The sequence below is a fragment of the Syngnathus typhle genome, linkage group LG10 (genome assembly GCF_033458585.1).
Source record: "Syngnathus typhle isolate RoL2023-S1 ecotype Sweden linkage group LG10, RoL_Styp_1.0, whole genome shotgun sequence".
Taxonomy (NCBI): Eukaryota; Metazoa; Chordata; class Actinopteri; order Syngnathiformes; family Syngnathidae; genus Syngnathus; species Syngnathus typhle.
Window position 1 is genome coordinate 8,558,187 of NC_083747.1, and position 19,388 is coordinate 8,577,574.

The 19,388-nt window shown below is 39.7% G+C and overlaps 1 protein-coding gene across 1 annotated transcript in view; it reads right to left on the minus strand.

Moving 5' to 3' along the window:
• The window catches only part of zfpm2a (zinc finger protein, FOG family member 2a), a 101,174-nt gene that overhangs the window by 35,173 nt on the left and 46,613 nt on the right, over window positions 1-19,388 (minus strand). Inside the window, exons 4-5 of the mRNA XM_061289422.1 lie at window positions 16,852-16,976; window positions 1,435-1,546 (exon numbers count right to left, since the gene is read on the minus strand). Of these exons, the coding sequence (XP_061145406.1) occupies window positions 1,435-1,546; window positions 16,852-16,976 (237 nt within the window). The remainder of the gene's footprint in view (window positions 1-1,434; window positions 1,547-16,851; window positions 16,977-19,388) is intronic.

Here is a 19,388-nt window from a genome sequence, read left to right on the forward strand (position 1 = left end):
TTGTGATGTACTACATATTGAACTTCTGCGACTACATTTAAATTAATTCGATGGATTCTGTTATCACACATCAGCGTTTAATGATTCGCTTGGAGGATTTCCCAATAATGAACAGTACAATACAGAACAACTGTCACACGGGGATATGCGGAGATGTCATTGTGTTTAATTTAATAAGGTCGAAATGAAAGTGACAAACAAAGCAACTCTGAGCTGAGTAAGTGTTAGAGTGCTGCATGCGATGCTCATCATACATGTATGCGACATGCATGTTCGCTCATGCATGTTTGAAGAGTGGCGGAGTAAATCGTCCGACTCAAAAAAAAAAAAGAACGTGTGGAATCCTGTTATTGCAGCTTCATTTTTGTTTCATAGTGTAAGTCTGCAAGCAAAATGATTAGAAGATTTTAAAGAAGTACGTAATCTTCTTTAACAGCTTATCAAAACTTTAATGATCTGGCGATAAAGAGCACAAAGTTAAGTAGCCGGTTAAGAGGATAACTCCCCAGTGCAGTCTAGTGATTAGTAGATGAGAATTGGGAGACTGAAAATCCGGGTTGCAAATCCCACTCCTGCCACTTTATTCACTTTGAGGCAGAAGACTCTCCATTTTCAGCTTTAGGGGTATTGTCACGGGGGTAATCATTTTTAAAGAGGGAGAAATAGTCACCTCCCTTCACCCCATGCAATCCTAAACAAATTCAAACACATTAAGCATCTTGTGTACCATGAGCAACAAGTTTGGGGGCTCTGTTTTGGTCGAGGGCGCATTCGGAAATGCTGGCATATCTGATTTTTAAAAACCTTGCTGCACCTGTTTAGGAATTTGATGTTCCACCGTAGAAAATGACCAACTCCCTGTCTATCTATACTTACCAAGTGAAAATAACATTCAAATTTAATTCAATCGAAAAAGCAGATGATGACCGTAGACTGTTGGACAGCACTGTGAAAATCTAATTGCATTATTGTATTTACCTGTACACAGTAAATGAACAAATGAAGTAGTGGCAACCCCACCCCAGTTCCTCCACGCTTCTTTATCTCCTCCAAGACACAGTATAAAAGAGGCGGGGCATTAATTACGCCAGTGAAATCTAAATACAAATAACTTTCTGTGTCGAGTGATGTTTCTCGGTTCTTAATCAGGGTTTTAATGATACAAATGACTTCCCGGATAGGAAAATCAGATAGCCAGAGAGTGTGCATGTTACGTTGCGTGCGCTCATCCTTGCGGCCGTGCTCCTCTGAACATTTGAGAGGGTGTGTGGCTCAGAGAAGCAAGGACCGCAAAAGAGAGAAAGTACAAGAGGACCGGGAGACAAGCAGGTGGGAGTTGAGTGGATGGAGGATCGTCTGTGTCTTAGCTGCGATGCTGTGCTGTGTTGTGTTGCAGTGTGGAGAGATAACACCATTCTCGTGTTGCTTGCTTACCTTTGCTGTACACCACACAGTTGTTTTTGTTGTCCTCTGCTCCCTGCCAAGTCACATCCAGCAGCCACTTGGGGCCGGCGCTCAGCACCACCGGGACCGTGCTCTTCGTCTTCTGGAAGGGGACAGATAACAAACATTAATCATTTGCCTATTTTGGTGATTAGAGAAACAATAATAACCAACGATTTACGCATCCGCCGCTCTGAATGGTAGCTCATATATAGATAATTGGAGAAACTATACAGTGAGTCCATCCCAATCCTTTTCAAAATATTTATGTGTATATATTGGCCATGACTCACTAGACAAAAGGCTGCATTTGTGTTTGGAAAGGAAAAAAAAATAAAAATACATTGCCTGGAATCAAAAAGAAGTCAGCCAAGATTGAAAATCACAGACTACAAAGAGATTTAAACGAGACTCTCCGCTTCCTCTGAAATGAAGAAAGTATGAAGAAAAGGGGAGATGACTTTCAGAAAGAAGGAAGGGAGTGTTCCGTGGTGAACTTTGGGCACATTGTAGAACGCTATCAGCGGGATCTCACTATTTCCTGAAACAAGTAGGGAAGAATTTAAAGAATCAGTATCTATTTCAAAGGGCGATTGAGGTTGGAGCTTTTATAATATGCTGAAAAATTATACTGAATGTGTAAAGTCGTTTTTCTTCTTGGTCAGAGGTCAAACGTGGGTTTTTCTTTGAGAGGAAAAAGAAAAGAGACGGATAGAGTACAACATCCTCTTAATAGGCTCGCGTGCGAGAGTGCCACACGATGTGCCGGCCGCATTTATTCACCTATCATGCTTTTTTCCTTTCTATGTATGCTTTATTTTAGGGCTTTGTGTAATGCTGTTGTGGAACGTGTCCTAATCCACCTGAGTACAGAAGTCTATTACTTCAAGGAAACGCGTCAATATTTCAATGCCATTACTTACGACCCTGAGGCCTTTCTTTATTTGGGTTTTACAAAAACGGTAATGGCTTGCCAAAATCGGTTGTCGTGCAATCTCGACTCTTCCCATCTGCATAATGCAACGGAAAATGAACTCATGCTTTTTATTTATTTCTGAGCCTGGCAACAACCTCCGAGGATGAATGCAAATGTCACTTGAGCATGTTAAAGGTCTGCATTGGCACAGATATGCACATAAGATGTGCTGGGGCAGTATGTGCGCATACCCCTCCTCTTCTTCCTCCGAAGGTCCCCCACCCATTTCTCTTTCCATGAACTCCATCTAGTCACAGGCTAGAGGACAAACAGATTTTGTTGTTGTTGACAAAATCACCCAGATATCTGTCTGCTGCAAATATAAAACAAATTTGAACTCCAAATGAAGATGTTAGATTTATACACAACTCATTTACAGTAAATTGCACTGCCGAAATTGCACAGCCCGAGTGATAAAAAAACAGACAGTAAATTGCGTGGTTTCATCTTTTGGCATCGTCTTATCCTGCCTTGGCAGCAGATGAGAGAAAGACGACCTCTGTAATTTAAGTCATCCTGGATTTCACATTTCAAATTAGCCTCACAATAAAGTCCTCTATCTGGCTAACCTGAAAATCTCACACCCCTGTCAAAGAAGCAGAGCAGACAGGCCGATTGTTGCTAGGACGACTATCTGAAATGGGAATCAGATTAACCCTTTCTTAGATCTCCAGACTGGAGCCATCTCTTATTCAGCAGCGAGAGGCCTTTCTGCCATCCCCCAGAGTCTTTGGGAATTTATGATATTCCAGCTTCTCTCCTAGTAGCCAACATAGACTGAACAGCAGCCTAACTTGACTACTTATTCTTTCCATGCATTGCTTTAATTTTGTCACAGTGGGTATTACATATTACTGAGTGAACCGTCAATTCCAGTTTACTTTGCTTCACCCTTGTAGCAAACAAGTGATGACAGTTTCTTACTGCAGATTTACATAACTCATCCACAGTGACAAAAGTGTGCTTTGGAAGCATGCGTGTCGCAGCCGCCACAAAGACAAAGAGATGCACAAGAGCAAGTGCGGGCAACATATTTAGGATTAAGATAGTGTGGCGTCACTGCGGGGAGGAGTGTTTGCAAATGCAAATGAAAACATTTGTACAACCGGATCAGTTGGCCTTAGTGGCTACTATGCAGAGAAATGCAGATTGACAGGCAGAAAATTACAATTTCCCTGAAGCGAGGGAGAATATGATGAACGGGTCGTTTAGAAACAAACTCGCCATTCATTCGGCATACGTGTACTATACACACATGTAACCTAAACATGATGCAGGTGGATGATATCATTTTTAATTACAAGACAATAAAAATACACTTGATAGATGATAGAACCTATCCAGCTCCCAGCACGCAAGCACACCCACCCACAAACAAGTTGTGTGTTATTGTATATCCGCCCTCAGCCTTCACCTCACTGGTTTCAATACTCTCTGGCTTTTTTCTCCTGAGCTCTGTTACCTTTCCTCGTGCGAGAGATACAGCGACCCAAACAGTGTAGTCAGCGAGGAAGTGATTACAAACTGATGCGCCAAATTCGCTATAAAATGAAAATCAATATTTCCACAAGTTGCTGCAACATAAAAGATAACCTTCATTGATTTTTGGAGACTTAGGTGTCTGTGATAAAATCTAATATAAATTTTCAGCCACACGGATTTGGATCAGAGCAAGCAGGGGTTGAACGATAAGTTCCGTGCACATCTCTCAGAGTTGGATTTTTTTCTACCTCCCCCTTCCGTCTTCCAAGGCAGGGCTGCACTATTTATAATTGGCCCTGTGTGAGCAAAAGCTTCTATCAGGAATCTGTTCTAATTTTTATTACGGGGAAGCTAAAGCCTGTTCCAGATAATTTGGAAATTTCAGGGGAATTGTGATAGAGCTGACGGCACAGCCGGACTGACTCCAGAAAGGAGCTAACCTGTAATAGCCTCTGTGGCTGCGCTGATTAAATGTTGCCATAGATGAAAGACCTGCCATCACCGCAATAAATTAACCAATCACACAAATCCCAAGTCGCTACTAATCCCTCCTTGATACCATGATCCTCTGATCAGCTGAAGGAGGTGAAGAAGAAAGTGTCTTGTGACACTCAGCTTGCCTCTAACTCCCTGCTTCCCTGTGTAAACAACAAGCTAATGATATCACCGCTGACCATTTCACCACCAGTGGCTGCTCTTAACCTGCTCCGTGGTCAGGGCAGGTGAAATCGATACGAACCTTGGTGCCAATGATTATTTTCCTCATCCTTTTTTCTCTTGCTCCCTCCACCAAGGTCACTGACCGTCACTGAGTCTGTCTTCTGATCCCAGAGCTGTGGGATTTAGACAACTGAGGGATCAAAATCGCTCTGGCTAAATATCTCATGGCTTTCTTTGACTTTAAAGAGGACATATGGCAGAAGAAGTACTTTTTTAATTCCTTGTATACAAACAGTTGGGTCTCTGGCGTGCTTGCCTAGGCATCAAGTGTGAAATTAGATTTGTCTCCTCCCAAAAAGGTGTCTGTTAGTGAGCTATTCTAAATTCCGCCCACTGTGACATAACAGTGCTACTCATTTGTATTAATAAAACCTCTGCCCATAATTTGACAAATAGGTTAAGAAGAGCTCTATTATGCAGGTCAACACCAACAAAATCAACATATCAAAAGGTAAGAAAAGATGTATTTTTTTGATTGGTTGCACAGATGAGCATTGGCTAAAAATGTTACATTCAGATAATTGGCCCTTTCTTGATTGCTTAATTGCAGGTGCAGTATTTGGTGGGAGTGGAGGGGAGTATTTGTTTGCTGCATGCACCTTAAGCACTGATCCAAAGGCTAATTATATAGCACGGTAGCAAAATACGTACAGTAAACAATTGCATATTTGTGGTTGGGCCTTCATATATTCACAGATAATTATGCGTTATTCTCTGAAATCTATCAGCGGTTTTTGTACTCAGGTCTAAAGTATTTATTTGATGCCATCCGTCATATTTCAGACAGTAGTTTGCATATTTGTTTGCCCATATGTCATGTCATTTCAGTTTGTGCCCGCGACTTATTAGGCTGCTATTCTAACTAATACTATTTGATAAGCCTCCGTGAAGGTGTTTTGTTTGGGTCGAAAAAGTTAACTTCTACATAAAGTCAGTTACGTGTGTACCATCGGTTCATGGGTTTTGTCACCATCTTGAGGCAGGGGAGGGCATCAATTACTAATGGATTGTTTTTTAAATGACAAAATACTTTTATAGTTATAACATTCTTTACACAACCTATTTTTTTCTTGATGAACCTCAGGTTCCAAATGACCCTTATGAGCAATTTCAAAATTTCCGGTAAAAAATTACCTCCATTTGGCATTCATTCCATTCATCTCAATCAACAGCATAATAAAACAAACGTTACGGGAAAAAAAACGATTCTCTGCTTTCTGGACTTGTGAGTCACACACTCTCCCCCTCTCTCTCTGAAAAACATCTGGAAACATCACACTGTTTAGGTAGAAAAAAAAAAGAAGCTAAAAATGGTCGCAGAAATATACAACTTTGAGCTTTAATAGGCCACTCATGAGTCTTTTGGAATATGAGCCAAACCTACTACCCAACCACAGTTGATGTTTTCATTGCACAAATGTCCTCTGGACTACATTAACGGCACAAATAAGAGAAACAAGCTAATACAGTGATGGCAGGTTTATTTGTTTCCAACATGGGAGTGAGGATAAAGGATTTGTACCTGTTTTACCAGTCAGTTTACAGCAGACAGCACACTCACACCTTGATAACGTCCATTGCAATTAGTTGTCCACTGCGATGAAACAAATTGCATGTGGTCAACTGGAAATTTCATTAAGAGAGATTTTCCTCTAGCCCTCGTTATCGCCGCACGTTTTAATATTTTCTTAGCCTCAAGGATGGATGGGTTGCAAGGGTCTTTTTTCTTTTTTCAAATAATTGGCCAAAGCTAACCTCGTAGCCTGTATCTCGCTCCTATTCACGCTGCAAAAAATTGTATGTGTATGCGTAGTTAAGTGCTACATAGTTTTCTATTTTTCCCCTTGCTTCCAGAAATAAGGTTCTCTGTCAACATCGGACACAAAATGGGAAATGCCTCATATAAATGGTCATGGTTACATCTGGCCGAGATGAAAAGATACCTACGCAATGCTTCAATTCCTTGTACACCCCCCCGTCCTTCAAGGCTATAGCATCTGCTGCTGGGAGACTAAATAACAGAAATATGCAGGAATTGCACACTAATTCCCTTTACAGATAGATCTTGGCTGGCGCCCTGTCATAAATCAGAGAATTTCGATATGAAATGAGGCAAGCTGCTCTAATCATTTCTGCATTTCAAATTGGATCACTGGCTCAATCGCTTGGCTTTTAAACTGCTTGCCTAAGAGCAAATGTGAGGTGGGAGATAATTCAGCTGAAATCTCTGCCTGCTCTGTGCGGCAGTTAGTTTACTGCTTGAGTGCAAGAGAATGCTACCCCCACCCTTCCTTTCGCCCATCGTTCTCTTTTCAACTTTCTTAAATTGACTTTTCATTTTAAAATCGATTAAATTGAGAGAGTCGCTGCTGCTCCCAGAATCTTTGAAGGGACACACGTGCTTTTGCCATTGCTATCATGGCCGCGCTATAAGGAATAAATATTTTCCTCATTTAATTCACCTTTTATCCCATTGGCTGGACTGTAAGCTTCAAAGTACAAATGCAGCATTAAGCTATTGCTTATTTCACCCTCGCTGAACTGCTCACACAGGGTTGTATTTATTTTGACCATAGGCATGCCGTTCACTCGGCTCGAGACATACAGCAAGCGCTAATAAAGCAGACAAATGAGCACTTACCCGAGATTTTGCTTACAAAACAAGGACAAATCATCAACAATCCATCCCCAAATTATATTGTTATCTTTAAACGTATAAGTAAATTTACATAGAAAAGAGTCACGGATTAAGGATTGATGGTTAATAAATAAAGCTTAAATACATAAATACAAAATAAGAATGTTGAGGGAACAGAAGTCTCTGTTTTAAGACACTACAGACACTTGAAGGTGCTCTTCTAGAAAGTTTAATACTGAAAATACCTCTTTCCTTTCTTCCTACCCGTACCAAATTATCCTACAATGCCCCAAACGTTATGGCAACATGTTCAATTCAACATTCCCAGCTACTTCTAGCTATGCAGAACATTTCTTCCCAAGATACTTGATTTGGAATTTTAAACAAGAGAGTAGTGCATTTGTAATGCTCGTGCTGCAGGTATCAATCATGTCTTGGAGGTACATGTTCAAACATGTACTTCTGCTGTATTGCTCTGGCCAGAGAACATCCCTGCTGCTACACTCACTACTCACTATTTGAATTACAAGAAATTTCCTATTTGAATTCAATTGGTAAGGTTGTTTGATCTTTTACATGTACTATATGTAAGGACTGCCTGCCAGAGCTTGCAGGGAGAAGTTGTGTGAGGGGCCACAATGGGAAACTCTGAGCCAGTAATGTTCACGTGTACGGATATTAATGCAGTCCCTGGGGGCCACGGCGGCAGGTGACACATTCTCAAGACAGATCTACCCTTTTCGGAAATAAACATGTGGATATCCCCAGAGAGGATGAAAGGGAACTCAAGAGTCAATCACTCATCGGGGTCATAATAAATCCTTGGCCTCATAACCGTACACATCAGTCAGACGCTGTAAATATAGACAAAAATAAAATGGTGGGCACGATTCTCAAATAAAGTCCTTGACTTTAGATAAACCTCTCTGCCCTTCTTTAGGTTTAATATTCTTTTGAACTCTCGTCTTTCTCTGGGTGACTGAGAAATTTCACGTTGTATTAGAATGGCATCCCTCTGTGTGTGCTTTTATATTTCAGGAGGCTTTCTGTGAGCAGCCAATCTCACTTTTTGATTCAAAGAAATGGTTCTACATTTACAGAATATCAATTAGATTTAAAAGTGGGAAATCCCTCGAAACAATGAACGGAAACACATGGAATGCATTGCTAAGTGAATTGCTAGAATTTAGAAGAACCAAATGGAACAAGATTCTGAAGTATTGCTAATTTCCATACACTGTCTGATCATCTGCAGTGTGCTGCAGCGTTCTATAGGTTCAGTACGCCGTGCACTTTAGGGAAATTGTGCCTTACTTAATCCACAGACAATATTTACATTTCGTTAAGTAAATAAGATAAAGACCTTGCCCCTTACTAAATGCATTAGACGTGAACTTTCATATCAGAGTCTCAGCACATGGACTGTTATAAGATTGGATCCCTAGGTTGAAAATGGTCTTTGTTACCCGATTAGTTTGCGGAGAACCCAGTGGTGTAATATTCTACTTTGACAGCCACATACCCATCTAATGAGACTCAGCTGGACCACCAGCAAGTGACGGATATTATATAGACCATATTTTCCAGCAACCGTCTTAGTGCTTATCTTCCATGATAATCTTTTTTTTTTTGCCGTTAAAAGTATTTGGAGTTGGTCGAAGTGCAGTGACAATAATGCATAGGCTCGGGCGGTAAAGCCAGGACCGAGCAACCAACCCCCCAACCCAAAATACTAACTGATGTTGCAAGTGAAGCTCCAACATTCCTCCACTTCTCATGCCATGTCATTGTAATCAAGACTGAATTAAGGCTACCACTATAGAATATTTGTAGAATCAATAATTCTATAAATTATTCCATCAATTAATCAAATAATCTAATAACATGTTATTTTGCATGAAAGTGTATTACAAAATAATTTAATGTCATTTAATTCGAAGTCAAATCAACCGTCACGTTTGTTACTGAGGTCCAACTTCAAAATAAAACCTGCTATCCATGTAAAGAATTACATTGCTTGTTTTGCTTTTATTTTGAAGGAGACCTTGCATATGAACAACATTTGTGGCGGCGACACGCATGCATATCAAAATAAAAGCAGAGAATACATGATGTTTGACTTCCCAAAAGCTCAAACTGTGGATGGGCCGGATGTGCTCTAAGTTTTTAAGTTCAGCCATTAGGTTGGTGGTTTACAAGAAAAAATAAAACTACAACCTCTGGCACTCATCCGAGAACCACACCCATCAATTTATATTTACATTATAAAACATGTTTCTGCTCTGCCGAGGATTTGGAGAGAACCCACACAGACACACCAAGATCATGTCCATACTACACCTCTTAGTGAGGTGAGCACTGGAACACAGTACTACCCGCAAGCAGGTTTTCAAATGTAAACAATCAAGAATTATCTGCAGCACTTGTCAAGGAAGTTGTTTTAACATATCACAACAAAGCCATGATAGCAACAGATGGAACAGCAGCTGGCACCGCTCAAACTTGTTTCATTTTTCTCTCGCTTTGCTTCTTCTACTTGTGCCTTAGCTTCAGTGGAGGTCTACTGTGTATTGAGGTGTTGAATAATCATTCATTTGGATGGACATATTGCATTCTGTTCAACTAGGTAATGTGCACGATGCAAGCTCAATGTTTGAGTGAGTTCAATAAACAAATGGCCTCAACATTAGGTACACATGGACACGCACCAAATTCGGTACAAAATATTTATGAAGATAATACTTTTAATGGACACTTTCAAAGACTTATTAATGAAACAATATTTTTTATTATTAGCTATATATGGTTGGACACTTCACTGACTATCTGATTTATTGAGTAGTTGTTATGCATTTTGACTACATTATTAATGAAAAAATAGGATCAGAATACAAGGAAAATCACATTTCAATATGACAAATTACACACATCTTGTGCGTACCGCTTGTACTGGGCAAATCATTAGATTTTGCGGTTACAGTACACCGAAAATGGAGATTATGCATATACAGTGTGTGCTTCAAATATATTTGTCACATGTCAACATTGTATAATACCTCTCTTCGAGCTCCCTTTCACGCACATACACAAATTCCCAACATGATTTCAAAACACGTAATATACGCATTTAGTGGAGGCTACCGTCCACTGCCTGCTAGCAGTAACAACCCAATAATGATTACATTAAATACATTTCTGTTTTAGTTCTCTGGGCCAAGATTTTCCTTTTCAATGCAACAATGTCAGTGATTTCATTAGAGCTGTCAAATTAATCAATATGTAATCGATTATCAAATTAATCAACAACTATTTTAATAATCAAGTAATTGTTTAGAGCCATTTATTACCGTATAATTCATGTTCATATACTCTACAAAGGGTGGTGACCAACGGATATGATACTACTACTATTGAAAATAATAGCTTTTATATAGCATATTTTAAGCGAAGTTAGGATGAGAAAGCATGCCAAATAATTACCATTGTAGCCATCTGAGGAGACCTCAGCCCTGATATTGGTTTAAACCCAAGAAATAATTGATGCATGCAATCACATAATGGTTCCGTGCCGAAAATATGGGCCCATTATTTCATTAGATGAAACCACATTGTTGGTGCCAAAAATGTTGGTGTGCACCAGAGAAATTCAAATCCTGTTAGTCCTGATAACGTCTGATGTTTGTCAACCAGATGGAGGAGCGCATGACTGTTGCATGGGAAAGAAATACGGCAACACAAATCAGTTTGTACTTCCACATTTTGATTTCTTTGAGCTTAACGGTTTCTCTGAATACGAGTGTATATTTGTCGCTGTGAATATGCATTTATATCATTTTAGACTGTCTTCCATAGGTCCTATCCTGGGGTGCCTTCTTGCATATGTAATTGGGTGTTACTGTAAATAATTGGCTGAGCGTTTGCCAGGGTGATTATGGCAATGATTTGTGTCTTGTCTCATGTGTGAAGAAATTGTGTTTGTTTGTGTACATTTGTTCATACGTGTGTGTGCGTGTGTGTGTGTGTGTGTGTGTGTGTGTGAGCGAGTGAGTGCATCTGCCCCATCCATACTCCACTCTCAAGTCCCACTGATTCTCCTTTCCAGCCATGTTGAATCCTCTTTTCCTTATCAGGCGAGCCCAGGCCTGCATCAGGCTCTCCTTGCTATGACAGAGGCTACAACAATAGGCCTGCGATACCGCTGCTTAGCGCTGCGTTTCGGAGGGGAAACCTGCCACGGGCGCAGATTAACTACAACACACACACGCACACAAAATAGATTGCAGCCACCAAAACAAAACATTTTTCAGAATGCCTCCTCTTGATTAATGAAGCAATGACAAGAAGAAAAATATAATTTCTAAAACAGAAAAATCCGCCACCACTTGTTAAAGTTTAGGGGTAGCTAACAATAAACATATTGGATGGAGAGGGTGGGCAAAAAGGGTTGAGATAAATGGCTTGAGTGATGGGCTGAATAATTTCTAGAGCATTTTTTTTTTTTTTTTTTACACATGCCCGTATTCCTACCCTTGTAGTGAATTGTACAATAATCACACTCCAATAGTTGACAGTCCCCACGTCTCTCTCTATCCCAGGAGAAAATTAGGACAGTATCTTGACATTTTTGCTCTTTTGTAGTTGACAAGCTAAAGCTCTCTGTTCACAACACACAAACACACACACTGATGCACTAACGTGTCTGCCTTCACACATTCTGTATGGTTCCACCTTCCCCTAATATGGGCATTCAATTGTCATAACCAAATATGAACTGATTTAAATAATATGCACGGATAAAAAAAAAAATCCATGGTATTGTCATAGTATAGTGACACATTATTCTGAATATTAGGATCTATTTTGGACAAACCGCCAGCACACGCTGCCTATATTAAATTCAAATTGCTTTGATTTCTACTTTAATGTTATCATAATTTGATGCTCACAGCATATTTCACTGATGTGTAACAATTATATTAAGATAGATGATGAGATATTGAGATTTTAATCGACAATTAAGCATGTCTCATGCATTTAATCGCTGTGTAATTTACTCTAAAAGGCCCTCAAAACACATCAGGACTAGAATTCTATAGACTCATTACAGTGCACCTTGACTAAGCTCTTGTAATTAGCATTGGTAAGGCATTACAAGAGACAGCAACACCCTCATCAACACATTTACAACAGAGCTGGAAATCTGCCTCTCATTAATAGCTTGCCCCCAAATCAATTATTAACACCTACAACAGAAGCCGGGCTCAAGCGGGCCAGGCCTCTTACTTCAGGCAAATTGTGAGCCGTCTTTTCGTCCCCGTTCTGGCCTGTCTAGGTAATTATCGCTTTTAAAGACACCTGCTACTCAATAGCTTCGACCCAGACTGTTCATTTAGCTCCCCGATTGGAGACATTTATGTCCGAGTGTCACTATTAATTTGGGCTAATTTGGAGAGCGTGAGGAGCTGAGTGGAGGTGTTTTGGACAGCCAGCCGCGTGAATGTGCTTGTCGTTCACCTGCGCCACGACCGCTGCTGTAATTGCACTCTAATGGTCTGATTGATCAGAGAGAGAAGTGAGGGATGAGACGGTGCTCCGGCAGCTCGATCAGTCGGACCAAAAGGAGAGGCGGGGCCATAGAGATGGCATAGCAGCAATGCCAAATCTTGTCTTTACTTCTTTTCTAGAAACTTGTAATCATTATATAGTTAATAGGTTGCACATGTATGTACAATATATTAGGGTTACATGATATTATCTATATATGATCTAAAGAAATGGCATTTTTACGATCCATATTATACAGATATATATTTATACACAGACACTCATATACACATATATAAGTATATATAAATATATACAAACATGTAAAAAATATTGTATTTATTTATATAATTATACAGCTCTTGTTTTGGATATTATTTCACTGTGCATGTGAAGCTAATGTGACTGAACTGTATCTCTCAAATACATCCATTATGAGCTAAACACAAAGTCTAGTCAAACATCTAAAAAAGTGCAACGTGATTTAGTTAACATGTCTGTAACAGCAATACCGTGCTGAGTCTCTGAACTCTGCAGACCAGCGACATACAACCCATCAGCTGTGAAATCTGCTTTTCCTCTTTGATAAACGTTTGAGATATGACCCTATCTTTGGCCTGCAGATGATCAGATTTCCTGTTATGGTTTTTACCCCTCAGTTTTGGTTTTTTCTGAATCATCTCTTTTTCTCGCTGTCACTTTCTTGTTTCATTTTCACCTTTTCAAGCCATATGTGTCTTTTGTAGGCTAGTTAGCACATTGCTTGCAACACTGCACTTTGTTCTTTCTCGTATTGTCCATCACTCTGGTGTGGTCATCCACTGAGATCTGTCATCCCCTCGCAGCCAGAATATGTAGGCCTTTACTCATTGCTTTTGAAACGACAGCGTAGCTCTAGCTCACGCAGCCATTTGCTGCCTTCGATGTTGCTTTTACACAATGTTCATTTTATCATGTTCAAGTACAACACACATGTAACTGAGTATTGTGTATTGTGCTTTACAGTGATTTAGGAGGGTTAGGGTTATGAATGGTGTGACAAATTAAAAAGTGCTCGAAACTAACAAAAGGACTGGCAAAACATTTCTGTTAAGTAAATTTAGAATAACTATATAGTAAGTATAACTATAGTGAAACTGTACTTTATGTTCATTTCTGGGTATTAATATGATATATGAGCGTCTGTGGTTCATTTTCAACGTGTTTATTTGAGCCATACTTTTCTGCTGTACAAAAGAAGGGATTTTGAATATTCATTTGGGAATATTTATTATATATATTTAGTATTTAACGTTAAGATATTTCTGTTTTATTTGTGGGAATTATTTTTTACTTTATTACTTAAAAACAAAGAAAGAAAGAAAGAAAGAAAGAAAGAAAGAAAGAAAGAAAGAAAGAAAGAAAGAAAGAAAGAAAGAAAGAAAGAAAGAAAGAAAGAAAGAAAGAAAGAAAGAAAGAAAGAAAGAAAGAAAGAAACAAACAAACAAACAAACAAACAAACAAACAAACAAACAAACAAACAAACAAACAAACAAACAAACAAAACCAAAATTAGGACAAACTGAACTAAAATAAAACATTTTAAAAAAACAAAAGACTCGTGCTAAAAGCTGCTTTTGGGCACATTATTTCTGGGCACCAACCACAGTGCCTTAAAATTTGAAGACATCCTGTGATGTTTTGGTTGGTTGACAAAGAATAATTTGTGAGTAACAAAGCAAATTGCAAAATAGGTTCTTTCCCATTCCAGTCTCTCGCCGTAAGCCTTCTACGGTGTGATGTATCTGAAAATTTACTAGCATAGCCTTTATACGTATGTGTGTGTTCCCTGTAATGAACGAAATACGGTCAACATTTAAAAGACAAGATGCCAAGTTTCCAGTGATGACAAAATGCCATAGCATGTTCATATTTTAAGTTGTTAATTTTGCAAAAGCCTTTTCATGCAGAACATGTTTATAAGCTATGCTATGTTTAAGTTTATTTATTTTGGATGTTATGCTAAAAAAAATCTCCATACTTTACATTGTTGTGTTGGGATGCTTCATCAACCTTTCATCACAGCCTCTTTCGGTTATTGCCTTACGGGTTGCTCCCTTCAGTTTCTTTTTCCCTTTGAAAAATGCATACTCTATAGTTTTTCAGTCTAGAGATGGACTTGGCCAGTCCAAAACTTTCCACGTTTATCCCTGATGAATTCTTATTCCGTAAACACAAACCATTTTAAACTATATGATGGTGAGTTGTGGTTGAAACAAGTTGGTTTCTTGCCGTACAAAATACAAAAATTGATGGATCGTTGCAAAAAGAAGTCACATTAAACCTTGGGAAGCTCACTAAGACAATTCTGCAAGTTGTGCTGACCTAGCCTTTAATGAGACATACTGAGGAGCTGCTAACAGCCTGTATCCTTATGAGAGATGGAACCTAGGAAAAGAGGAGGGCAAGAAGCAAAGCACTGAAAGGGTCCCGTGAGAGTAGCCAAACCAGAGATCCTTACAGGCAAGATGCCGAAGCTTCTTCCTTTGCTTTTAATTGCAAGGAAGGTTTGGCAGATTCTGTAACCCCATGCAGCCAATTAAAGCATATGACTAGAACTTGCTCACAGAATGATAGAATAGGATGAGGATCTGCAAGGTAGTGATGAATTCCTTGGAGGGCACTTAGTTAAGAACACATCACTCTTGCCAGGAGCAGGAATCAACAATTAACTGAAGCATTTTGTCCCGTAGGTTGGTGGTGATATATTTTCAAGTTTGCTCACAGCCATAAAAGTCATAAATGTTGTCTTTTGATAAGTGTTATGGACTGCTAAAGTTTGGTTATAGATAGGGGAATTTGTCTCTGTTTGAAAGTCCACTTGAGGTGTTCGGTCAAATTCAAGGATAACTAACTAGCCTGGAACAGCCATACTTCATGGTTATAATAGGGCTCGATCTATTTAAGGCCACTGATGACTTCAAAACGACGAGGACAGCTTATAAAACATTTGAAAGTTCTCGGAAAAATGGTTTAATAAAGTTGTATTGTAACAATCTGGCAAATTGAGCGGATGGGCGGTGGTGAGACTGAGTCCTAAATCCTCATGGGTTGCCTTATGTGTAGGGGAATGAGGGACTGGTTACAGTTTTAATAGGAATTTGTTAATTACTCTAAATGTAGAACAGCGTATCAAACCCATGGAGGACTCTTCTCTCCACCAGTGCAACAGGTCAAAACTCAGCTTGGCTGGATCTTGGAAACCAAAGATAGAAAGTCGCCCAGTTCTGGGTCAAATACATTTTATTTAATTGAGTTGACTTCTTTTTAAAATCTCCAATTTCTATGACAACACAATTTTGTTTTCACATAAATTGCAGATTTAATCATTTCGATACATAAGCCTTCTCAAAATAGGGAATTGCCACTTCTTTGGTAAATGCGAGCCTGTGTTTTATACTAGGTTTGGCTGAATGAGGATTTAAAATTGTTTGTATTCCTATCTTAATCTAAGGAAACTTACAAATATACTTTTATGAACAGTGAAGTTTTAAGTTGCATTACATCCATTATAACTTTTCATGTCAAGATTGATCAGTCACACTTAATGTCGTGGCCAATAACTGTCCAGTTGTTAAAAACATGATTAAAAAATTCATATTTAGGTTATATTAACATCATAAACACCATTGATGTTTTCAGATTTTTATACAATTATGGAACTTTATAGTACTGAAACATACTTCAAAAATTGTTAGAAAAGAAGATGTAAGTTTGACCACTGGGACTAAAATGGACTGCATGCCAAAAACAGAATTTAAATTCATTTTTAGTTTTTATGATTGACTTTTTTTAATCTGCAAAGTGAATAAATAAAACTGCCATCGCCTTGCCCAGATGTTGTTTTCTGCATTGCCATTATAAACCTTCACGTGAAGGTGGGACTTCAAAATTATCTCAGTAATTGCATAATGTATGTTCACCCCCTGCACCCCAAATTCATTCCGGGCCACTCGTGTTCGAATCCTTGTTTCTCCCGATATGTAATTAAAATATAACAGGAACATACCAGTGGAATGTTCTCGGTACCCATCTCAATCTTTCCGTCGAAGGGTCCCCAAGTTGTTCCCACAGGAAGCTGCTGACGGCTGTGGATCCGGCGCTCGCCATCTTTAAGGAACGCGTCCAGCTCCCCTGAAAACACACAACAACCATAGCAGTTAAGCACACAGCTCAATTTAGTCCAGGACCTGCACGGCAAATCACAGTGACGTTCAGTCAAACCAACATTTGCCATCATGTGATTATCTCCAAGCCCTGCAGTATAAACATTTAAAGGTTAAAGCTAAGCAGTTTCAAAATAGATAAACAAATCAAGCAAGCAGCCATCTGATGGTGCGCCTCAGATGCATTGTGCAGTAACGTTACTTGAAAGGTGTCTTCTGTTGAGACAATCCCTGTGAGACATTGCAGACAGCAGGCTGGATAGTGGCAAGACTATTTCTGTAATTCCAGGAAGGCAGGGCCCTCGTTAGCTTTTCACAGCGCTCCACTTAATTAACAGTAAAACCGGATAGCACTGTTAGTACTACCGGTGCTCACCTCCCTGACACCCCCAGCTATCTTATCTCTTAGATTGAGTGTACATTTTAGGAATGGCGTTTAATCAAATAGTTATGATGAACTCCAAGTCAGGCCACTGCACAGTGGACTAAGGCGGATGTTTCTCTGCGGGGGCACGTTTGTTTGTATATTGTACAAAGAGTGAATGCAGCTCAAAACTGTGGCCTTCTCCTGGCAGACTCACACATGAAACTACGCACTGTGGCAAAGTCCAAGAAATGCCCAAGCCCTGATTAAATTTCTACATCCCCACAACTTTAGACAATTCAAATGTAACAGTCATGATACTACTGTGCTCTCCCTTACTTTCTGATCCTTTGTTAGGATTAACCAATATCAATACTATGTGTGATTTCTAGCATTGTAGTTTGTCCTGAATGATTCACTACTGAAATTAAATTATAGCTCGAGAATGCAACTGACCCACAGGCAATCAAAGAAATAATTCCATATGCCAGCCACGCTCACTACACTGTTCAAATGATGAACTAAAGGCTTTTGTCGTCCTGCCCCTGGACAGACGGCCGGCAGGAACAGGAAGTCAGAAAGTTACACACCAGGAGAATGGGTCTAAAAACAGCACAAGAAGGATTATCTTGGATATGATCACGTATACACATTAATTCTGCAATTGAATCACTGCTATAAATTAAATGCAATGGAAATGGCCACTAATGGAGCGTTGTCAATGATCTGATGTCGTGTGAACTTTGCAACGGTCCTGGGCCACAATGGACTATTCAGGCCTTCAGTACTTTTTAAATACCAGATGCGTATCTACAGCACACTATTGTATGTGCCTGGTGTGATGCTATTCAAAGCTTTTATGCTTCTTACATGCTTGGAAATAATCTGAACATCAAATCGCATTCTTCGTCAACAGTGCTGATTCATCAATTGTGATCACTAGCATAATAGGGGAAACCTAAATGCCACACATAATGGTAATTTACTACAGTCTAGCATTCAGTCCATCTTTATATCTGCAAATATGTGTGCATGCATCTACTTTACGCAATTTTTAAGTTACCTCTTCATTTCTCCTCTTGTGTCCCTGCTGCTGCAGTGGAAGGTGGTTAAGATCATTATGGAGAAATATTTAAACACTGGTGCACAGCTGGTCATCCTCACTGAGATCAACAGCCACCGCTTGATGCATTCTGTTTGTCCTCAGATAAGACCCGCGGCCTTTAACCGCTTGGATGCAAGTTGCTGTTTAGCGCTACTTGACACATAGCTCAACCAACCTCCAGCCAGTTATTCTTTTTCCTTTCTTTGGTCTTTCCTGTCCATTTTTTGAGTGGGGTTCTGCTCGTGGGGAGGGTGAGGCGGGTGTTTAAGGGGCATTTTGTATGGTTTGTGGTTTACCATGTTTGGGTTCCTGTTGTGTGCATCTCATAAGAAATGTTGCCGGAGGACCTCGGTGCACAGATGGCTGGTCACATCTGTTTGCAGGTACTCATGGACCCCCCTCTCCGCCAAAAAAAAACCACCCAAGGGTGAATAATGAGTTGCCTTCATGAACTATCTATCTGTATGATCCATGTTCATTTTTTTCAGTTTCTAAAATTGAAACAAAACAGATTGAATAATCTGGACTCCCTCTCCAGTCAATAGGGTTCAAAATTTGAGAAATAAATTGCGGCTTATAGTCCGAAATTTACGGTACATGAAGCAAAATGACAGATCACTATTCCTCCTATTTCTAAATGCCAAATATTTCGCCAACTAACATGCAATAACGAGGCTTTACTCCACCCCGCAGTCAGCACGTCCCTGCCACCTTCACCCTCTACTCCTCCCAACTGTACCTAGCAGTCACCCGTCCCCCACATACACACCCCTCTGGACCTCCCTCGATAAGATCATCATCTGTCGCTAGACTCTAGGGTCTGTTCCTGCACTCCACAGATACTTGGCAGACCAATGAATGTCCCTTTGTGTGAAGAGATCCTCCTCAGATAGCACTCAAGATGGTCCATG